Consider the following 24,622-nt stretch of genomic DNA (forward strand, 5'->3'; position numbering starts at 1 on the left):
TCAATTAATTTTATCTTCCAACTCATTTTTCAAAGTAATTAATTAGTTTATTTTGCTTAATTTTTTATATTAGTAACCTTACGAAAAATTTATATAATTTAATTAATTAATTTAATATATATGAATCGAATAAATGAACTAAAAAAATATTCTTGAAAAATTAAATTAAATTATCAATAAATGGTTTTCTTACTTTTAAAGTAAATAATCTAATTATTATGATATATTATTATAAATAAACTTCGAATAAATATATATCATTATTTTTTTTATTTATCTAGATCTATCCAATGGAATCTAACATGATCCGGTTAATGAATTATTCATATTTCGCTATGTTATGTAAATATATAATAAATTGTGCTTTAATTCGTGTAATAAATATATTTATATTTCTCATGTAGTCCTAATATTTTATATTTTCATGGAATTTGCATTTCTTAGAGATTTCTTTATTTGAAAATGAAACTAGTAACACTTTTTGAATCGATTAGCCTACCCGCTTTTTAGTCCAGTGTTCCACCTACTCTTCCTAATTAGAAATCAATCACTGTGGAATGTACCTAGAATCGTTTTGTATTTTTATACCAAATAATATATTAATGAATCATCCGACAATATTTTTTCTTGAAGTAGAAAATTCTCTATACATATCAAATATAAACATGTATGAATATATTTCTATGTAAAAGTATTTCGATATTAAACTATTCTATATTTGATTTTGTTCTGAAATTAAAAGATTATTTTATATTCCTTCTGGTGATTTACACACAAGTTTGTGTTATTTTTATAAAGAATAGTAGCATTTAAAGTTCCTGTACGAGAAAAACACAACTTTAAGAAGGAAAAAAATCTTTCCATATAAATTTATTCCTTATAACAATTTATTTAACTTCATATGTTCCATATTGGTAAAGGTGGAAATTTCCATTCGAATTTTCATTTCCCTTTTCCACGTAATAATATTTTGAAATTTAGTGAATTAGTGTAATCTTTATAATAATACATTAGTTCACACTTTTCAAGAGGTGGTTCATACTTTCGTCTAATCTTTATAACAATACGTTTCTTCATTCTTTTCAAGAGTTGCTTATAGCTTAAACGACTGATTTAATAAAATTTTAATACCATACGTATCATGCGATTTAGTAGTGTATCTTAGAAAAATGTTTTTTGTTTACAACAATGAATCATAAATTAAAAATTACAAAAGGTGAAAATACTAAAATAAAATGTATTTTATTTTTCTCTACTTTAAAAATAATCTTTTCTATTAAATTTGTTTCAATTTAATATCTTCGGAGTCCTCCATTTTCTAACCCAGATAGTTAAAAACAAATCAGAAATAAATAAAACATGATCTTATAAATGAAAATAATTTTAATTCATATTTATTCATCTTAAAACGTGTATCCATTCAAACGCTCATTTCGAGTTCAATTACTTAGTTTCAAAAAATGAAAGAGACTTCATTACTCAGCTAATATTCCACCGAGATTCAAGCCTCCATACTTCTTTCAAAATTAACTCGTATTCAACCAATCTATTCATATTAAATGTCAAGAAAAATGATTCTTCTGATGGAGTTTTATGTAGTCTATCTCTCCGAGTGGGCCGCCATTTTTGTAAAGTCATTAATTTTTCCCGAAATCCAGCCTGCTTTCGTCAGAACACACATTGATGGCTCCTCCTACTCAAATTGCTAAAAAGCACGTTCATCATCAACCGCCGCACGTGTTACCATGGCAACCGGCCGTTACCTTAGCAACGAAAGGATCCGAGAAGGTTTGCGAGCAACAGACGATTTAGTCCTTCATTTTAAGATTGATCCTCCTCGACACGTTCTCTTTAACACCTCAACACGATTCAAGGACATTGCACCTGCCTCTCGTTTGGGGTTGTAATGACGTCAAAACCATTCATTTTTTGGTAAAGTACGGTTTAAGACTCTGCTACTTAGTTTTGAATGTAAGGGTCTACGATTTCCCCTCATTGGATGCTGTAGAAATCTATCGCAGGCAGGTCGAATAAGCGGGAGCCCATGGTTCTATCGGTTGTTTACGACTTCATCTGCGACATGTTGCCGACTGGCCTGGGATTCGCTAACTGGGAGATTGTGGGTAAGAATTGTTGCATTTTCACACATATGTGTTTTCATTCTTTGATATTGTATAATGAAATAAGAAAAATTAATGTATATGCTACTTTAAGATGTGAATGCATGCATATATTTTAATAATGAAAACTTAAAAAAAAATATTAAACAAACTGTTGATTTAATGTGTAGGGTAAATGACCTTTCCAGTTCGGTATTACATTTGAAAAATTCATTCAAATTTTAGGGGATTGATTGCTTTATTTGTGTAAGGTAGTAAAAGCTTTCTGTTTAATCATGAATTTCCCTTCATGACAACCAAATGTTTTTTTTCCTTAAAAATAATCCTTATTTTTCTTTATAAAAACACGTCTGCTTTATAAAAAATTAGAAAAAATCATTTTTCAATTGATTGTCAAAGTTACATGTCCTTTATTTATTGTAGTATTAAATTTGAAATAATATGAAATTCTATATTCTGCTCAAGATATATTGAAAAAAATATTTCGTAAAAGTGTATTTTAAGGCGAATGTTTTGCTAATTTCATATAATTTTATGCATGATATATCAAGACACATTCGATATTTTCTCTTTTCTATGAACTCTACAATTTATTAATAATTCTAAAACATTCGATGTGAAATGGTAATGCATCTGCTTTTGGTGCTAGGAATTTATTTTTAAAATAAGTTTCTGCACGAAATGTTTAATCCAAAAACAATTTTTTTTTTATTTTAAAAAAGGTGGGATGCGAGAAAATTTTTAAAAAATCTTACTTTCAAATTAAATAAAAAATTATAAAAGTGGTCTTGCTTTCGTTTTCAAATTTATGCTTGTCCGGGTAATGGATAATAAATGAGTAATTTTAGAAAAAAAAATCAAATTATTAGAATTACTTCATTATAAAACTTCATGTATGTTATAAAAAGGATGTTTTTGTGTTACATTCACAGCAGAATAATTTATATGTTAATAGTCATTTTTCACTAGTAAAGAAATAAAACAATTATTATCATATGAATCACGGGGATTCAAATTGAGAACCTTAATTCCTGAAATTTTAAATATTATACTAAGCAAAATTTTCTACATGTGTTTAATTGGTATTAAATGGAGTTTAAAAATCCAATTTTATAATTTAATTCTTCTTGGTTGATGATGAAATGACATATGACTTTCAAACAACTAAAATAAAACAGAACAATTTCAATGTTCTAATTAAAAATCTTATAAAAAAAACTGTTTTTAAATTACAAAGCATGTTATGTGCATATATGAATATAAAAAGATTAAAAGATTTTAATTCGAAAATTTTATCTTCTATCCATTATTACTTATTTGAAGCTGTATATATATCAAATATCATTTAGGTCAAAATTATGCTCAGTTAAATAAAAAAAAAAATAAGATGCTGTAAGAAAGTCAAACTAGCTGTAAATGAAAAAAAAATATATATGTTTCAAAAAATGTTTTTGAAACTAATTTTCTTGTGATGTCTATATTGAATTATTTAAAAATATAAAAATTTCGTAATGTAAACAGAAACTCAATTATTTAAATAAAACTTATATTATTTTTTATTAAAATAACGAATAATAAATTTGAAGTCAAGGCTTAGACTATATTACAAGATTAGAAATCAGAAACAGATTCTTGTTCGACATATAAAATTATTCTAAAAGAGCAATTTTTTTCTGTTTTTATTAAATTGTATGTGTTAATTTATTTGAATACACGTACTTGCATCTTTTTATAACTTATAAAATAAAATGTTTTAATAATTAATAGGACTGAAAAATGGTGTTATATTTTATACTCAAAGAATTACTTTGGTATATTTGAAAAAAAATTTGATCAAAAGTGATTATTAAAACAGAAGTGCTTTCATACGGTAAAGAAGGCTATAAATTTTGAAAATAATAAAAACTTCTTAAAATTTTAATTTTTTTGTTAACATTTAATTACTATGGCAAAATATTATAACTTTTTAAATTAGTCTCAAATATCGGAAATTCAACTGAATTACAATCAATAGTCTTTAAATTCTTCTAAAAGAAATTTCATTATTTAATACGAGATATGATAAATTCTTGAAATATTGTTTCAGACAAAATTATTTAGTCCTTTTATTATTTTTATATTTATCTATGAATATTATCATAATTCAAGTAATTTGAATTATGCAATGATTATTAATAAAAATACCATGATACAGTCGCCAAGTTTTCGAAACATATAATCAAAAACAAAGCATTCGGCTTTCAGGGGTTAACCAGGTTTTTAGATAAAAAGGGGTTTTTATAATTTCATACATTAAAATTAAAATAAATCGTATGTGCGATATACCAAGATGAAAAGACATTTTCTAACAACTGCGCATGCGTGTGAAAGGATTTAGTTTTATTTAATGTGTACACTTGCTTGAGAGCCATATTTTATGTATTTCATGACTATTTTTGTCTTTACACATTTTAAAAATGAAATTTTATGATTTATTGGGGTTGGAATATCTTTGAACCGCATTATAAATAAATGCGTATTATATTGTCAAATTAGTTTGAAGGCAATATTATTTGATGCGCATTAACAATGGTGAATTTGCAACAAAGCAGACTACGTAGCTGCCTGGGGTCGGTAGTCTGAGGTAGTCAAGCAGACCAACTAAAAAAATAATTTTTTTCCAAGCTGCCAAATAAATAAGTTTCTAAAAAATGCTGAACGTTGATAAAATATGAGTATAATGTTAATATTTCATCACTTATAATTGATTAGTTTACTGTATATTTCATTACGTTCACTTAATGATAATAATATTTATAAAACTGAGCATCGGGTTTAATAACATTGTGTACAAACATGAAATCCAAGTAGTCTGGAGTTAAAAAACATAAATAAAAAAAGGACATGTTTCATAATTAATGAAATAAAAAATGTTAATCTAAAATAAACAATTAACATACTAAAAAAATCTTGCAATTTAAAGTTAAATTGATTAGGAAAATTAAATGCATTAAAAAGGGAAAGCTTCATAATATCGGGTCGCAAAATACGCCACTTTATAATTGTATAACATGTCTTAAATTGTCTAGTTATATACGAGGAAATTTGTTTAGAATGTGAAACCACATTTCTTCAATATGCATTAATTTCCTGTTTTGAAATTGCATTTCCCAGATGAATGGATATATAATTTGAAAATATTATGATAAGTAATTATAAAAATATTTTATTAGGAATTTTACTATATATATTTATAGCGATGAATAAAAAATATAATATATTTATTATGTTATTAAAATATAGCAGATTCTTATATTCGCATGAATCAAGCACGAATAATCTGTAGGAAATATTCCATTTAAAATGTTCTCTTTATTTTTTTTAATCAAAATGACTATTTTAGAAATACTCAAATATTTCCCATTGCAGAATAAATTATATTTGGATTATTGAAAGTGCATTTATAAATAATTAATCAAAATTATCTGATTTCTTATTTTATTTTAAATAATTTCCTCACATCATACATACATAACCCATTTTTGTGGAGATGTCTCTAAAATTTGCATGTAGAAATAATTTTCAGACTTGCAAATATATCATTTATAAGTTTGAATTAAAAATGATTTTTTACTATTTGTTGGAATGAGATTACCTTTTAACTGGATAACAAATACATATTATATTGATAATTAGCTTGGAAGTATATTATTTGTTGCATAATTGCAATGAAGGATTTTCAACAAAACATTAGAAATTCAATAGTGTTATAAATAGTGTAATTACTTCTGGCACACGAAAAGTATTTCTCTGAAATAAATGATTAAATGCCATTGTGCATATTGTGTATATAAAATTTGTATACAAATATATAAAATTTATAAATATTCTACTAATTAACTAAATCTAAAGAAATATAAAGTATCCTGATTATTTACATTCTTTAAAGTAATATTATCCTTATATTCAGAGATAAGTTGAATATATAAAATTTGTTCATAATAATTAAATTTTATATCAAATGCGAATATTACGTCTACATTTCAAAAAGAAATTTATTTAATAATTGAACGTTTACAAACGATGAATGATAGGCAGATTAATAAGGATTTTATTTGGAGATAAATATTAATCAACGAAATGTCTTAAAATCGCTATTAGTTAAATGGGTTTTTTGAAATTTTGTTCATGAAAACAATGATCGAAGTCAGTCGTTGATGCCTATGATCTTAAGACAAAAAATAATAATATGAGAAAGAGAATCTTCCTATTGAACTGAAACTTTATTTAATGAATTTTTTCTAAATATTTTTCTAGACATATGTGATAGATTACATATTTGATGGCAGTTTAAAGAAAAAAAAATATGGAAAAATAAATAAAGTGAAGATAAAATTTAAACTTAAAAAATGGGTTATCTTGAGAAAAGACTTCTATGATAATATTTATTCTAAAATAACTTTTTCATATGATTAAAATGAATATGAATATTGCTTATTATTATATATAAGTATAACCACGCCATAAGGCAAGGCATGCTCGTAATGCCATTTGTAAATTCCTTTTTTTTTTTAAAGAAAAACAAACAAACAGAAACCCAGAAGTTAATTTTTCTACTTACTGCACTTTTCCAAATAGCTTATATCTCAAAGGGGCAGGTTCGTTGCTAAGGAAATATTTCTGTTTATTTGCTATTGACATGAATAACCAATGAAACCAAATAAAGGTGATTCTCTCGTGCTAGGAATTGGTAGAATGAGAGACATTACATTTTATTTTATCATATTATGGCTTGACGGCTTTTATTAGATATCAAATGATATAGCATCCTAAATATTTATTTTGGTTTTTCAAAACCAAAAAATAATTTATCATTAATATTTAACATAATAAAATTGTTTTTCATTCTTTACTAATCTATTCAAATAAAATTAATATTTAAACATTTTCTTACTATTTTTTAGAAAATAAAAATGAATTATTTGGATTAAAAGAGTTTCATTCATTTAAATTTAAAGACATTTTTCTATATTTCAAAAATTGAAATATAAAAAGAATAGAATTGAAATAATATCGAAATACATAATTTTGAAAATTAGAACTGATTGTTCATCATATTGAAAGAATAATGTTAATTAAACTTTTAAAAATTGTATTTAAATATAGCATAAATATATTTTTGATGAAAATATGGCTACCGTATATTTATAATAAAATAATATTTAAGTTCTTTTTATTTACATGGAAAGCAAATTACATATGATAAAATTCAAGTATAATAATTAAGAATATTCTATTAAATTATTATGTTCCAATTCTGGATTTGTAATTTTTTAAGAAATATTTTAAAACCTTCTGAAACTTACGGAAGGAAAAAATAAATGGCTCAATTACACGACTAGTGAATTTTATAATTTCAACAAAGAAATGAAATTGTATTAAAACACTTTAAAACACACACTTTATTATGTGATTTTAAGCATAAAGAAGCAGCAAGACTGAAAAGTCAAATTTCAATTCAGAATATAAGGAAGAAGAGCTTTTAAATATTTTTTGGGATTATTTATAATTAATTTAAAATATTTAACTGAATTTTATGTTTTTTTCAGTCACTAACTTTTACTTCAGTTTTATCAAAATTAGTGTAGATTTCACATGTGAGAAATTTCTAGCGGCTGATTTTTTATTTCCTTTCTGTAAAAGGGATCCCACCTCATGAATATCAATTAAAAGAGTTAAAAATCTGTTTCTTTATTTTAAATTCCCATTAATTTCGATATTTGTGTTATGATACGTTTTTCCTAATTGAAATTAGGCCCTATTCAAGGAATATAAAAATTAACTACTCCAATTAACAAAAAGGCAATTTTCTCATTGTGTTGTATAGATAGTGTATAACTAAATGGTATTCATAAAATTGTCCAAACTTTTTTATGAAGCTTTCACCTATATTTCAATTTTATTTTAAAATTCATTTTAGTTGACTTTAATTATTTGATAAATTATAAAACTGCAAATTTCAAAGATAAATATAATTATCATTAGATAAAATTTGAAACTAATTATATTTATATATACGTAGATGAACCAATAGGCATAAAACTTTTTAATGTATCAGATAAGTAGATACAATTATTTATTCGGTCTTCTTATTACTACAATTTTCGCAAAAGTTGTTTAAGAAGATAGATTTTTTTCTCATTTATTTCAAACATAGGTAGCATTTTTGAAAGATAAAAACTTAATAAATCTATCATCTTCTATGTCTGAAATGAATTTCATTGATTTTACTGAATAACTTTCATTTTGTCAACCAAAATTGAAAAAAAAAATGTTAAATTATAAGAATTATTGTTTTATTAAATATTTCCTTATCATGCCACGATGCTATAGTTTACTGAATATTGGTGGATGGGTATAATGTTTATGTTTAGTTTTTAAATTTTGAGCCGATTTTTCCACTAATAATAGAGAAGAAAATTTATATGTTTGACTGTGTATTGACATTCTATAGGACATATTTTTTTTTTCATTTTACAACTATCAAATTGGATCCATATATACTTCAGGTAGTAACAATATGAACTTCAAAACAATTGTTGACATTTTATTAGAACTATATTAGAAATTTAGTTATTTAAAAATGATTTTGAAATCTGATATTTTTCGCAAGAATTTTCAAAAATATAACTGTATAAGAGTGTCTTTCATATCGCTTTATAGTATATATATATATATATATATATATATATATATATATATATATATATATATATATATATATATATATATATATATATATATATATATATATATATATATATATATATATATATATATATAATTATTTAATCAGATATTTATTCATACGATTTTATTCCTTTGATGAAAACTATGGAAGACATATTCTTTTTATTATCTGGGAAGTGTGAATAAGAAATTACGAAGGGAAGTTACATTATCACAAAAGAAAATATGAAAATTTAAATATATTGCTTTTACAATTACGTTTTAATAGCCTTATAATATCAAGTGATTGTACTCTATCAGAAATGCAAAGTCAGGTGTAAAGCTATCAAAATAACCGTCTTAAACATCTGTCAAGATTTGATGTTTAAAAATACTTTATAGTGGGAATTTTAAATTGTGTATAAGAAATATTATTAATATTAGACACAATCCTTTTTTTCTAGCCAATCAGCTACTCGTTGAAGGTGGCTAATATGAAATTCAACAGATTTAATGATTTCAGTGATAACATTTAAAAGAAAAAAATAAAAACCTCGAGTGTTCTTTCTGATTGATAAATTGATTATTTAACAATATTTATGTTTTTTTTTTTTGAAAATGTAAATATACTATAACTTGATTTTTTTAAAAATTCAGATGCTATGCTGGATCGCCGTGATCCCCAGCGCGAATCTCAGCCATACGTACAAGTGACCAGACGCACTTGCTTCACAGAGCACAGGAAGCGAATGTCCTGTGGACTCTTCCTTACTTCATTCATAGCCGTTGCTTGGGTTGGAGGGACTCACCTTCTTCGAGCCTTGTATGTTGATTACTCTCAGGCCATGGCAGCCAACGCACTAAAGCTCAACCTGACAGCAATGAGGAACCTGGAACATGGAGAGAACAGAGTTGCTGTGCTTTTTCCTCTCTTCAATGCTCCTTTCTTCACGACATGGTTTTGCACAAGTCTGAATTTCTTATTCTTTCCCATCTACATGATATCGAGATTCTGCGCACCTGCATCGGAAAAGACACCAATGAGAAAAGAAATTGAGTAAGATAACACTATTTACTCACATCGATTATTTCATAATTTTTATTATTTTTTAGATTATTTTCACTGAAAAATAAAAATTATCATTTAAATTTTGCAAATTTCGTTGACGGCTTTATGATGATAACATATTTTTTTTTTGAACAACTACATAATTTTTCTTCAAATCACTCGTTTACACAATCTTAAATTCCTTCTTCTTCTCTGCATTATTATTGAGGTTCTGAGTAACAGCATCTGAAAAGATACTGACGAACAAAGAATTTACGTAAATTAATGCCATTTAAACATCCTGATTATTTCTTGATCCTTTTTATGATTTTTTTTCATTGAAAAATAAAGCATGCATCATGTATTACTGTGTAAAATTCATTAATAGCTCTTAAACTGAAAAATTAATTAGACCAGTTACATAACATTTCATAAAATAGTAAACATCTTAAAGATCTGGGCAATATTCTAGGATTTTTTGGATCCATGTAAAAATTTTATGGATGTATATTTTTATTTATTTAAAATTCAGCTGCTTCCCCTTCTTACCTTAAAAATGGTTTACAGTGCTTGGAAGCAGATAGGGAAGGTTTTCAAAATTTATTTGTAACAATATATAAGACACACAATCTCATAAAATAAGAACAGGTAACACGAATATTAACATGCAATAAAATTTAGAAAAATGCTGACAAATAACTAAAACTCTGACTAAATATCACAAAAAAACTTACATTAATCTGGAATACAAGAACTATTTTTCGGTTAAAAACTTAAATAAATACGATAAAAGTGATTAAATGAAAGTACATAAAAATACTAGAATAATGTATATGTAAATATGAACAGAAAAAATATTAGCATCCCAAAAAAGAGTTTTTAATTAAAAAAACTGGAAAAATAGATTTCTGATATAATTTAATGCTCACGTAGCAATATGAAATTACAGATTTTTTAACACATTTTTACATATTTCCAAAAAATAACCCAAAAATTTCTAATAATTTTTGCCGAAGATACTTTTATATTATAAACATTACAGAAAAAAAAAATCTACGCGGTTTCATATAGAAAAATAATTATAATATCAAGCTGATAAATCTGCGAAATTGTATATATTGTTTCCTATAATACGGGATATAGAAATTTTTTTTTGGAAAAATAGAATTTTCTCAGAAGCTCAGAAGGTTAAACATAGTAACAAAACATTTTTTTTTTCTTTCTCTTTCCAAAATAGCTTATTCTTATTATTTTTAAGAATAAGCTATTTAAAGCACGACTCTCGTTAAAATGATCTTCAATCCTTTATTGTTCATTTTCATCTTGATTATTAGTCAAGTATATAAGAATAGATTGATATTTTTGATCGAGTCACGAAAGATATAGAAAATGTTTAGGATTAGACAATAAGGCAAAGATTTATAGTGCTGAATTATTTTCATACTTAGAGATTTAAGATTATTCTATAATTTTACCATTTGTTGTCACATATATAATCCTTTCATCTGCAATCGCCAATTACAAGATTTTGACATAATTTTGGAAAGAAAATTACTTAAATTTTCAGATATTTCAAATTTCTTCAATAACGCATGTTGAAAATGTATTTTACAATGAAATAGCTTTTAACGCATGAAATGATTTGTAAATTATTTTTGAGTTTTAAATTTTTCACGCTTTAGAGGCGTTTGCTTCAAATGGGTTAGAAATAAGTAACTTTAAAGGTTTAAAATTTGATGCACTATGTCTATGATTACTTTCAATCATTATATACTGCAATTTTAATATTTTTTTCTCCAAATGTTCATGTGTAACATTTTTAGGAATTTAAATATTATATTCTGTAAGGCTGCTTACTAGACTTTTCCTAAAAAAATTCTTCATATACGATTCTATATGTTACTATCTTTTATTTTAGAACTCACACAAATAAATTTGTTAAACTGAGATCATCTTGTTAATATTATTGATACGCATGTTACAACAGCATTTTTAAGAATATTTTCAGAGTTAATAATTAATAAAATAATTATTAACTCTGAAAATATAATTAATAAATTAAATTATCAAAATAAGTTGTTAATATTAACTTATTAAGTTAAAAATAAATTAATAATTTTTATAAAAAAATATTTTAGTAAAATATTTACTAATTAAAATATAACAGGACATAAAAGATTTATTTACTTACTATTGTATTTTGTGAAAATACTAAAGATGATTAATTATTTTTATTTTAATACATTTCTTTATTCCTTATGAAAATATAATTTTACTTATTGATATATTTCTGAAGAAATTATTTGCTTTTTCTCTTAATAATTAGCGATTGTAATTTTTGTTGGAATCTGTTGAAAAAAGGAATATAAAAAACAAATATTCTTAGAAAAGGTAGCTCAAATTTGATATTATATTTAAAAAACAATATAATGCAAAATTTGATTTAAAGCTGAATTATCAATGGCCCTGTCCCATAAAAATAATTAAAAAAAACAATATTATTTTTTTCAACAATTTTCATTTAAATTTGTTTTTTAAAATGCATTTTTATTGTTTTAATTTATGGTTAAATTTCCTACTTAAACTGTTAGATTGATAATGAACTGTTTCCACTAAATTACATTTTCATTTTTAAAAAAACCCCATCAATATATATTTGTATAAACTCATATCATTTCAATCAACATTAAGTAGGAAATGCATTTTATTTTAATTATAAAAAAATATTTATTGAACTTTTGCTTTAGAATTGGAAAATTGTTTCGCATAGAGGATTTGATTAACTACTAAAGTTAATTAAGAATAAAAACAAATTCTTTTTCTAACGGAAAAAAATATTTTGATGCAATTTTTTCTTATATTCCTAATGTTTACTCTTCAGCTAAAAATGCAAATACTCAATACTTAATGTAAGGATACTTAAAGAAAATAAAATTTTAGACTTGCAATAAGCATCCATTCATAAAATTTTGGGTTAAAATTTTTTTACTCCGACGCTTGAATAAATCAATTAAATGTACAAAATTAAGTTACAATAAATCCTTGTTTTCAGAAGGAAAAAAAAACTTTGCTCTTTCCATCTTACAACATTTACTTTATGTCTTATTTATATTACTTACTTGATAATGATTTGGCCTTTCTTTATCTTTTCAATTTTCTTTAATATCTTGATTTTATTTTTATTTTTATTAAGATTAAGTTTTGTAAATCATTTCATTCTTTGTTAAATTTATCCTTCCATGTTAATCGTTACATTTTTTGTAAAGAACTTTTATTGACACTTTAACAATATTTTTTTACTATTTACCAAAATTTCAAAACCTAATTGATCTTAATAAACTAATCAACCAATCCTTACCAATACAAGATATTTTACGATATCTCCAAGATTTTTCTAGATATTCTGAATGCCATGCATTGTTGAAAAAATATCTTAGCATTGTTGACCATTTTGTACCAAAAGAGATAAAACTTGCAATATAAAACCTATACAACATAAAGGGATTTTTTTTATAACTTGGATGTAATTAATATTTTTCATTTGCATTTTAGAGACAGCATACAACCCTACCATGATAGAGGTCTCAACCTGACCGGGTTTCTTTGCCGCTGTGGAGTATTTACCGTGCTGTTGGTCGCTACAAATTACATGTTTACTTACTCCCTAACTCTTCTCGACGCTACTGACGTCATTGCCCTCTATACGACGAATGTTGCCTTTGTTTATCTACTCTCATGGGTCCTATTGCAGGAGCAGTTTGTCGGAATCAGGGTAATTATATCGATAGTAAAAAAATAATGTATCATCGAGCTTTCTATTATTAGCCTAGTAATTGCTAAAGACTTTCAGGCAATTGCATAAAATAAATGTCTTGTGGAGAAATATTACGGCTATATTTATTTGCTGTTAGCATAATAAGAAGTTGATTCAGTTAGTTTATTTTTTTTCATATAGAGTTCTCGTATATGAATCCCTAACTAAATTTATCTACAAATGTTTCTTTCAATCTAATCAATAAATTCGAAATAAGCTGCAAAAATCAATGAATAAATCCTAAGAATAAAGAGAAATAAAAATGCTAAAGATATCCAAATAATAATTTATTTTAAAAAAGAGTAATACGTTTTATTGAATATCAATACTTTGCATACGGAATTTTATTTGTAAGCATGGTTTGTTAAATATTCTCTCATAATTCTATTTATTATTATCTAAAACTAATATAAATACCTTGCTTTCATTATAATTTCTTTTTTCTATTGTGCATAAGAACTATTCATGAAATATGCTATATTTATATTGCTCTATCATAGATTTATATAATGCTGATTTTAAAATTTTAAGAATAGAAGTCACATTAAGAATATGTATCCAAGATATTACTTTAGATGTTATTCAAAATAAAGTTTGCAGTATTGCTAAAAAATGTTTATTTGCTTTTTTTACCTGACAGACATCAAACTATTTTTATGCATCAATTTATCATATCCATGACTCTATAGTTACATCGTACTTTTTGTATGATTATTTTTTCTAGGGTCGTTGTATTTTTTAAAAATTGTATCATTATATTCTAGAGACACATAAATATACGAAAAATGTTATGCTTTTTAAAATGGTACTAAAAGTGGCATGGAGTTTTGGTAAGTGCTTAAAAACTCTTTAATCGTTGAATAACTCACATCTACATATTTAACACCATCAAATTCATTATCAACTTTCTCTTTTATTATGAAATATAAGTCAAGATTTAATTATAGTTTTAATTGTAAAATGTATCTTTTTCTTCCTTTTTAGATTGTAGCTGTCATCATGTGCAACACAGCCATAGCACTCTTTGCTTACATGGATGGAGGGTCTAGAGCAATGACACTTGGCGGAGTGGTCTTGGCTGCAGCTGCAGCTGCTGGAACTGCTGTCTACAAAGTAAAACTTTCAATTTTTATTCAAAAAGGAAATTAATTCGAGTAATTTATATCTAAACCACAATATTTCTTTTGAAACTGCATTAAATCGTTCATAGATAGTCGTTTACTTTTGAAATTATCTCATGTAATATAGTTTTTTTTTTGTACTAATGTTGGTCTTATAGTGATTTATTAGCAAACATGTCTTTTCTGATATCTTATGAAACAACAGATATAACGAAAGTTCTAGTCTCGTATATTTATTTATTTTGTACGAATTCATTTTATTTTTGAAATTTGTTTCATTTACAAAAGACATATATATTTTTAAAAAAACCGTATTTTATTTTATTTTTTCGATTTTTTACGAAGTCAACTAATTTTATTTTATTGTGTTTAATACGAAGTTTCTTATTTTATATTATCGAATTTCATACAGATTTATTTCATTTTATTTTATTCGAGTGGGCACCTGAAGGAAATTAGATTTTTTTTTACGCAATGAAGGGTTTTTATTGGAATACAAATTAAGGTTTAAAGTAAAACGATGAAAAAAAAAGAATAAAAATAATATTATTCCAACCTGTAAATTTAAGGGAAAAAATATAAAAGAAAAACATATACAAAAATACCAAGAATTTTTTTTTATATATTGGAATTATTTTGTAAATTTGAAAGGGATAAATTGAAGTTTTTTGTAAAACATCCATCACAGCAATACACATATTTGATAAATGCACATTTGATACAAGAATTTAGAAAAAAATCTGCTGTATTTGTTAAAAGGGAAACTATGGTAACAATCTATTAAAATATATATTAAATATAATTAAACAATGGCCACTTTATGGAATGAAAAAATACTTTGTTATTTTTTACGAAAATTGCATTAAAAATCTTATATATAGATTTAATAGTTAAGTAATTATTTGATTATGTATTAAGTAATCATTGTCTTTTAGTACACTAAATTTGTTGTTCTGAAGAAAATTTAAATATTTATTTTACTTCCAATTAGATTCTTCCAAAATTCGTAAAAAAACGAAATGAAAGCTTGCGCACATTCCCAAATACATTGTACTAAAACCAATTTGCAATGAAAGACACTCTAAAAAAACATTTTTTTAATATTGGATCATAATTTTATTAACTTGAATATAAATTACAGAAAATAAAAAAGGTATTTAGTCAGAATTACTAAAATTCATGAAAAGATCACAATGGAAATATACGTTAAAATTCGAAAAATGTCTATGTTTTGACAAAGAGGAAAAAAATTGTATTTCATTATTTACTCGTGAAAAAAATGCACAACTAAAATTTTTCGTCATGCTTGATTTTATTATTAATTAATTATCATTTATATATAGTTTCTTTAATTGTTTTTATCTCTAAAACTCTCAAAATGTGAAGATTTCCTTCATCTTCCTAAAAGAAAAATCTATACTCAAATTTTAACAGAAAATACTTTTTAAGATTTATTCATGATTTTGGCATTTTATAAAGAAAAGAGAAATGTCTCATAAGAGTATTGAATCATTGATTTTATTTTTAAATTGTATAATTGTGATAAAACTAAATATTATTATTTCTCGATGACAAATGATTTCTTTCCTTCTGGTCTACACAAGAAAAAGTGTAATTACTCGTTCTGAAAATTAGATAAGTAAGATATGCATAACAAAATTCTAACAAATAAACTTATTTATTTATTTCACTTTTATTTTTCTATTTATCATCAAATTTAACTATCAAATCATATCATAACAAATTCTAAAATTAAAATGGGGATTTTTGTTTGTAACTGAAAAGGAATTATAATGGTATAGTTTATCAAATTAAATTGTTTGTTTAGGAAATAATTTTATTCTCCGAATCTTCCGATTATTAACTTAGTAATTATTATTAGTGGTAGTAATTGATTAAAAATATTGTGAAAGCATATTTAAAATACTAATAAAAATATGTATTTTACTTTAAAAAGTATTTATTTTTTATATATTTATTTATCAAATTTAACTTTTAATCCATGCCAAAAAAAAAATGCTGAAATATAAAAAAAAGGCTTTATCGTAATATAATGAATTATAATAGTATCAGAATTAAATAGAATCGGGTTAGTCAGAAAATAATTCTGTTATTCAAACAAATTATTAAATATTACATTGTATTTTTATCCAGTATTATTAAAATTATAGATTGAATAAAAATTGTAGATTCAATAAATTATAAACCTAATAAAAATACTGATTGAATAAAAGTATTTATTTTTATGTTATGATGACTAAAAAATATCATGACTATGTTCTGGTTCGAAAACTGTTTTAGAAGGGGAATGCATTTTGATCAGAAATGCAAAGTTGGTGTAAAAATTCCTCGATATGACAAAAATTTATTTTAAAATATCCAAAAACTGTTAGCTGAACTGAATTAATATTTAAAACTTACCAATAACCACATATTTCTAATGGCTGGATGTCTTCTCAAGGTAAGAGTTTAAATCAATAAATTTTATAAAAAGCTGGCGCAACAGGCTTTATTCCATTCCAACACTTCCCAAGAGAAATAGCGAAGGGTTCATGTTTCTTTCATGATTCTATATAAGGGTTTCCCGTTTCCGTAAATAGATACGCTCTGTAGTTCTCGTAAAATCTGAACAGTGGGAGAACACGCCCTTAGGTTATTGAACGTAGAAAAATCTATACGTCTAGAATACAAATTAATTCAAGACACACGATATCAAGCTATTATTCAGGAACATATTACTGAGATATTTTAGAAAGGTATAATAACATTTGAGAATATTCTAAAATCTATGTTATTGGCTAGGCCTTTTACTTTTAATATTAAGCTATAGCGATGAATATTTTAATTAATTGTATAAATATTTATGTAGTTGAAGTGGACAATTATAAAAATTTCAGAAGTAAAACAATTTTTTTTTTTAATGTTGGGTTGGAAATTGTGTGTTTAGTTTTAAACTCAATTACTTTTTTTAAGAAATAAATGATCTTTAAACATTTAATGACCCTATTTAAGAACGTTTTCTCAGATGAGCATATTGTATAACGGATAATAACTCTGAATTAATTACCATTAGCTTAGACTGTAATTAATTGCTTATGAAGATTTTTACATTTAATCCAGAAAATATTTGAAAATTGGTCCATAATATTTCAGATGCCTTTATCTAATATCTGAAAAAATTTTACTATCATTTTAAAATAATTTTCTTTGATATGATTTGATTTAACTCATAAGACAAACATTTATTCAGAGGTTCAGATAAATAAATTCAAAAACTTGTAATTTTATCTGAAATAAAATTTTTCTACTATATGTAAGATATACTTTGATTATCAAAATTAACAGTAATATTTAAAAATCATAAAGGAAAACAAACATCGAATATTTAAATTTTGCAAAATACTCATTATCACCACCCAGGTTTTACAACTTGCTTCACGGTATTGTAAATTATTATATTATTCAAGATTCAGCAATATTATATTATGAATATTGTTTAAAATCATACAATATTGCTTATACATTCCGACTTAGAAATATTACTTCAATAAAAAATTTAATAAGGAATTTAGATGAACACTTTTAAAAATTTAAATTTTTTTACAAAAGTTAACAATAAATAGAACAATCTACTTGCTTTATGCAAATCAGTTGCATATTATCAACATTTATAAAATTGAATATATATGTTGCTTGTTTGCATGTTTCAATCTTATACAATTTCACACCCATTGATTGAATCGAACAAAATTTGGCACGCATTTTATTAGTACTTAGACGGGTTTACTGCACTTTCAAAAATTTCTGCGTCCCTTCTGCTGGTAATAAAATGATTTTATGTTTTTTTCCTTTTTAATTTTGGAGCATATCAATGAACATGAATAATTTTTTACCATTCTAAAAAAAAAAGACATTTATTAAAATATATTTACTTTCTGCACTATGGATAGTAATGAAATAATTCTTCTTCATTGATGAGAATCTTATCAATGAGAATTTTCACATTCGAGTTGAAAAGTTCTAAAATTGTATAGGGACAATATGTTACAATGGAGACACATCAAAGGATATCTTTAATAAGAGTAAGAACAATTGAATAAAATTAAATGGAAATTGCTAGGAATGAAAATTTTTAGAACGTTCACATTAATATAAAACTGAATGCTTTGTTTAAATCCCATTGTTGATAACTAAAAAAATCAAAATGATGTAGAGATATGTCTAATTGATTTTCCTGATATCAAGCTTGTTTGAATATGATAAATTTATTTGAGAATTAAACTAAACTAAAAAAGTTGGAAGTAACAATGAATTTCGAATTCTTTTGCATAATTGAAGATGCTTTATCAATGTAAAATGTGCGATTTCTATGTTGACATCCAATGATTCCTGATATTTTTCACACATATTCAACAACAGTTACTTAAAAGTGAAAAAGGGCTATTAAGAATATTTTCAATAACATGGAAACTTCTCGCAAATATATGATTAATTTTGAGCTTCAGAATATGAGTAAGATATAATGAGAGATCTGGCAGATTTGTTTGTGATTAATAAAAGTCATTATTCATAAACATATGGCTTATTGCCATATTCTGTTTTCAATTTATATTCAGATTGTCTATTTTTATCAAGGTCCAGTAGTTATTTTTTAAACCATTAGAAAAAGTTATTCAAATTAAAAAAAAGGCTTTAAATAACGTAAGAATTATATTTTGTATTGTTTGAGTCAATAAGTGTATTTCTGAAAAAATTACGTTCTAACGTTTTATACGGTTTCTAAGTAATATTTAATATAACATTTTTGATAATGTAACATTTTAAACAAGTTCTCATTGTTCTGCAACTAAAACAGACTGACTTAAAAAAAAAAGTTGAAAATTAAGGTTTTAGATGAATTTTACTTATAATTTCTGGATCTAGAGACATATTTCAAGGGATAGTTTTTAAATTGAGGTTATGAAAGAAAAATTTTCAAATTGAAAAATCAAATTCAAATTTTCTTGTTGTTTTTTAAATAAATTTGTAAATGGGTCTTATTTAAGTTAAATAGCTATAATTTGGTCAATTTTTTTATCATAAAATGATGACATCATTTTTTATCGCATATTTTAAAATGTCCACAATTTTTTAATTAAATATGAATGATAAAATCAATGAATAGTATAAAACGTTTCGTATGAAACGTATTTGTAACTTTTGAGAAATATATTTATTAACAAACAATATAAAATATAATTTGATATTTAAAAAATATTTTTCTTACTGTAACTATATGTCTATCTCTGCTGGTTTAGATAATATCTATTGGACCACGATAAGAATGGTATTTATTTTTAAAACTAAATTGGGGATTTAACGTTTTTTTTTCCTTATTAAATTAATTTTATCGCTTCATTTTATGTGATTTATTTATACAAAATAAAAAAAAAATTATTGTGATACATAGATTTTACAACCACTTTCAGAGTGAGAATTGCAATCCAGATAAAGAAGTGCAATTTGATCAGCTCTGATTCTTGCTGTCTAAAATCTAAGGCAACCATGTTAGCCATTTTGAAGAAAAGCCACCTTTTCTGTCATTCACTGTTTTCCAAAGGAACAATTCTAAAGATTTTATTGAATGGAGGAAAAAAATGTTTATATATGCAATAAAGAGAGTTCTTAAAAATATATATTTTGAAATATAGTTGCATTTGTAAAATACAGAAAAAAATTCCGATATTTAGAATCAAAACAAGTCACAGTATAGTAATGTACAGTACAAGAATTTGAAGACTTCTCTAATTGACATTGCAAACTTTGTATATACTATAACTTATATTGGTAAATCATTATTTCTAAATTTTGCAGATGATCACCAATTGCATGATTGCATCCTAGTAAATTATTACAATAGCAGGCTGTTTTAACTGATAATTATTGAAATGTTAAAACCAAATCATTGATCATTTATAATTTCCCAAAATGTAGGATGTTTATTTGCCAAAATTTTACAATATTAGAAAATTTTTTGGGACCAATATATGTTCACAGTTATTAAATTCACCTAGTGTAAAAATGTATACACCATTTATTAACCAATAAAAGTTGTAATACAAATTATACTATTAGTTACTTATACTTTTAAATTGTTGCTGTTTCTTCTCTCTCTCTCTCTCTCTTTTTTCTTGATGAAAAAATATAGTTTAAAGTTTTTTAAACTAAACATGCCTACTTATTCAGTAATTGAAATTGTAATGTTTAGTTTCCACCTTAGCTAATTTATTTTCTTATTTGCACTTTTCCATTAATTTTTTGATTTAACTATTTGCATGTCATATGTAGAATCATTCAATGTGTAGCAAATCAGGTAGTCAAATGACAACCAGATAAACATGTGTGTTCAGTAAACAAAATAATAATTTTTTAATTAATTATTACTTACACTCTTATGAAATAAGCATATTTTCACATAATTTTCTTAAATACTGAATTACTTCGAAGATTTTTAAATGCTATCATTTGATTTTATAACTTATAAAATATTATTTGTAACTAGAAGATAAAATAAAAGATTGTTTTCTTTTCAGGTTGCGTTTAAAAAGGTCATAGGTGACGTGAGTTTAGGACAAATGTCGTTTTTCTTCAGTGCTGTGGGATTATGCAATATCCTCACGATGTGGCCAGTTGTCTTGACTCTCTATTTTACCGATGCAGAAATAATACATTGGAGGGACATACCATGGCTCCCTCTAGGAGGAGCAGCTATATTTATTTTTTGTAAGTGATACCAAAAATATTACATTCTCATTTCATTGGTCTTTTACTATAAAATGAAATCTGAAAATTAAAAAGCCAAACAAAAGAAAAATAATAAGAAAAAAATTTAAAAAAAGGATATTATAATAATTTTTTTTGAATGTTCATTTTACAAAATTTTAAGTCGATATAGTAAAATATTAAGTAGATATAGTACATTTAATTTCGATTATATATTTTAAAATTAAGCAATTTTAACCGCGGTAAAATCAATTTTAAAATTTGAGCATCATAATTATGGACGCAATTCAATAAAATATGGATGAAAAAAATTATATTATCTCACCATTTGATTCTAAATTTATACATGAAATTTTAATTCGGTTTATCATTTTGATATCTAGAAGCTTTAAAATTCTTTCTAAATAAAGAAAGAAGCATAAATCAATTATTCTTTAAGGAAAGGTATACTATTATGTGGCGCCATCTAGTACGGCATCTAATCATTTCAGTACTCTGGATATTATGAAAAAATAATAAAAAGAATTACAAATAAAAATAAGTATGCCCTTTAACATCTTTTCATTGAATGAATTGCTTAATAACAAACACAATGAAAACAGTCTGCATATCTCAATATTAAATAATTCAAAATAAATATTTAATTAATTATAATCAATAATTTTGAAATAAAATGCTAAATACATAGCTAACAATACGCTGAATAATAAACGATAGGAAATATTTGGTAATAAACAATAAAATTGGAATTCTTATTTCATTTTTTAAACCTAAAGAATTACTCATAATTTTATTAGCAGAGTACGAAGAACATCTCAAATTTATTTTTCTTTCAGCTGTTTTTTTATAATCTGAACGTTACTATTTTTTTATGCACATTTCAAGAAATAAACGATTTATCCTAAGATTATTTTTACTTTATATAAATTTAGATATAATATCAAAGATTTAAAGTAGTAGTTAAATACACAAATATATTTCTATAAAAATAGGCACATAATGCTTGAATAATAATTAAGAAATTTACAATTTTATCAGGAAGAAGTAAAAGTTAATTCTTTAATGTAAAATAATGATATGAGTTTTGTGAATTTAAAAATATATCAGTATTGTAAACTGAGGCACCTGTAATCAATACATACATATATATTTATATAGCTGGCTTAGTAGATTAATCTTATTACATTAAAATGCTTTAATAAATTATTTAATGATTACTTTCTAAATAAATTCGTGATCATGTGATTCTGTCATGGAGGTATTGTTTACTTAATGATTTGTCTGATTTAATTTTCCATATATGTTTACAATTTGTAATTACTAATTTATACGAGTCATCATTTGTATAACATATCTGTGAAGAGAGTGAACATAAGGAAAACAAACAGAGTAAAATGTTTCTCAACATATAACTCTTTCTCTAATTACAACACTTTAAAAGCTGTTTTGAAATACAATATGTTTAGTTCTTTTTATATATTTCGGATTTATTTAAAAACCCTGGAATTAAAAGAAGTGTGATAATTTGTAACCACATCACATTTGAATAAAATTTTTAAATCTGAGCATCCCAATTATGAATTGAATAATGTGTGGATCAACATAAAATAATATTATTTGAGTTGTTATATAGTAATTCAGTTCTAAATGTAGTAATGCAATTTCAATTCGGTGCATTATTCTGAAATCTGGAGGAAAACGGTACATTGGCATGTGTCGCCATCTAGTAGAAATCATGAAATGTCAGTACTGTTGATATTATGAAATAAAACGTGTTTTCTAAATATGTTGGTATTACAAATAAAAATACGCAATTTTAAAACCTTTTACTTGTAATTATATTCCAACTTAGATATTTACATAAATCTTTGTATTTTCATTATTGTTATAGAATATTTATAAAAATAAACAAGATTGACATTATGTTTCAAAACATCGCCTTTCAGTGAAAAAAAAAAAATCAAGATTTTCATTAGAAAAATGGAATTATATGTTTCAATTAGAATTTTTATGTATTAAATAAATCATCTTAGAAAATCCAATTACTGAAATTAGAAAAGTTTGCTTATGAACTAACGATATATGGTGTCAACAAACTGGTACAATGAAAACGATAAATAACGATTTTCTCATCTCTGAAATTTTCGCACTCTTTTATTAATCTCTTTTTCACTACTCTTTTTCTTCATCTATTATTTAACTTTAACTGAAATAAGATGTGTTATTTCAACTAAGGGTACTAATTCATAAAAACTACCGCTAAAAGTTTTGCTGATATATATTAATTTTTTTGTTTGCATTAATGTTTGAATTACAAATCAAATTATATTTATGCAAACAGAAATATTTTAACTAATAGAAAGACATTTTTATGTTAAATTACCCTTTCAAAATTAAGTAAAAAAATATATTTATATTTCTATATAAAATTAGTTAAATATCTTCTATAACATATACAATAATATATGTTAATCATTTTTATAAATGTTTTGTTCAAGTTTTCAGGTTTCTTATATTTTTAAAATTCTTCTAATATTCCATAATTAAATATCTTTTCCTAATTGGCATGGCATTGATCTACCTGTAACCACTGATTTAAAAACATTAAAATTAAGATATTTAAGCTGGAGGTGGTATTATTAAATAAATAGCTTTTAATTCCTCACATTCTTAAAAACCGTAACACTAAATATTTAATTCATTTCTTGAAACTCTTTGTAAAAAAAAGCATTTATAAACTAATTTTTCTTTCAAAATATTGATTTTATAGCTTTGCAGGTTATTTTGAAAGTATTTATTAACTCAAACGTATGTTATTTAGATAATTAATTTAAAAGATATATTAGTTTTGACTTCCCATAGTTGAGCACATTATGTGCAATCTGATTAAATTTTACTCTTTTCTATTAAAATCAAAATAAGTAGTCAATCAGCTGTTCATTGAAAATTTATGAGCATTATCCACAGGAATTTTATTGCTAAATATTTTTAGAAATATTCTTTAATTATACAGCTACTTATGTTTATGAGAAAAAATCAATTCTTATAT

At 24.2% G+C, this 24,622-nt stretch overlaps 1 protein-coding gene across 3 annotated transcripts in view; it reads left to right on the forward strand.

The window, feature by feature from the left end:
- The window catches only part of LOC129966849 (solute carrier family 35 member F3-like), a 254,879-nt gene that overhangs the window by 223,135 nt on the left and 7,122 nt on the right, over nucleotides 1-24,622 (forward strand). For 2 of the 3 annotated variants that reach the window (XM_056081442.1, XM_056081449.1), the window contains exons 2-5: nucleotides 9,486-9,885; nucleotides 13,429-13,648; nucleotides 14,675-14,803; nucleotides 21,384-21,573. In XM_056081442.1, the coding sequence (XP_055937417.1) occupies nucleotides 9,486-9,885; nucleotides 13,429-13,648; nucleotides 14,675-14,803; nucleotides 21,384-21,573 (939 nt within the window). Of the gene's footprint in view, nucleotides 1-1,841; nucleotides 2,124-9,485; nucleotides 9,886-13,428; nucleotides 13,649-14,674; nucleotides 14,804-21,383; nucleotides 21,574-24,622 lie in introns of those variants that run through there. The other variant, XM_056081458.1, reaches the window with a different exon arrangement.

The sequence above is a fragment of the Argiope bruennichi genome, chromosome 1, assembly GCF_947563725.1.
Source record: "Argiope bruennichi chromosome 1, qqArgBrue1.1, whole genome shotgun sequence".
NCBI classification, from domain to species: domain Eukaryota; kingdom Metazoa; phylum Arthropoda; class Arachnida; order Araneae; family Araneidae; genus Argiope; species Argiope bruennichi.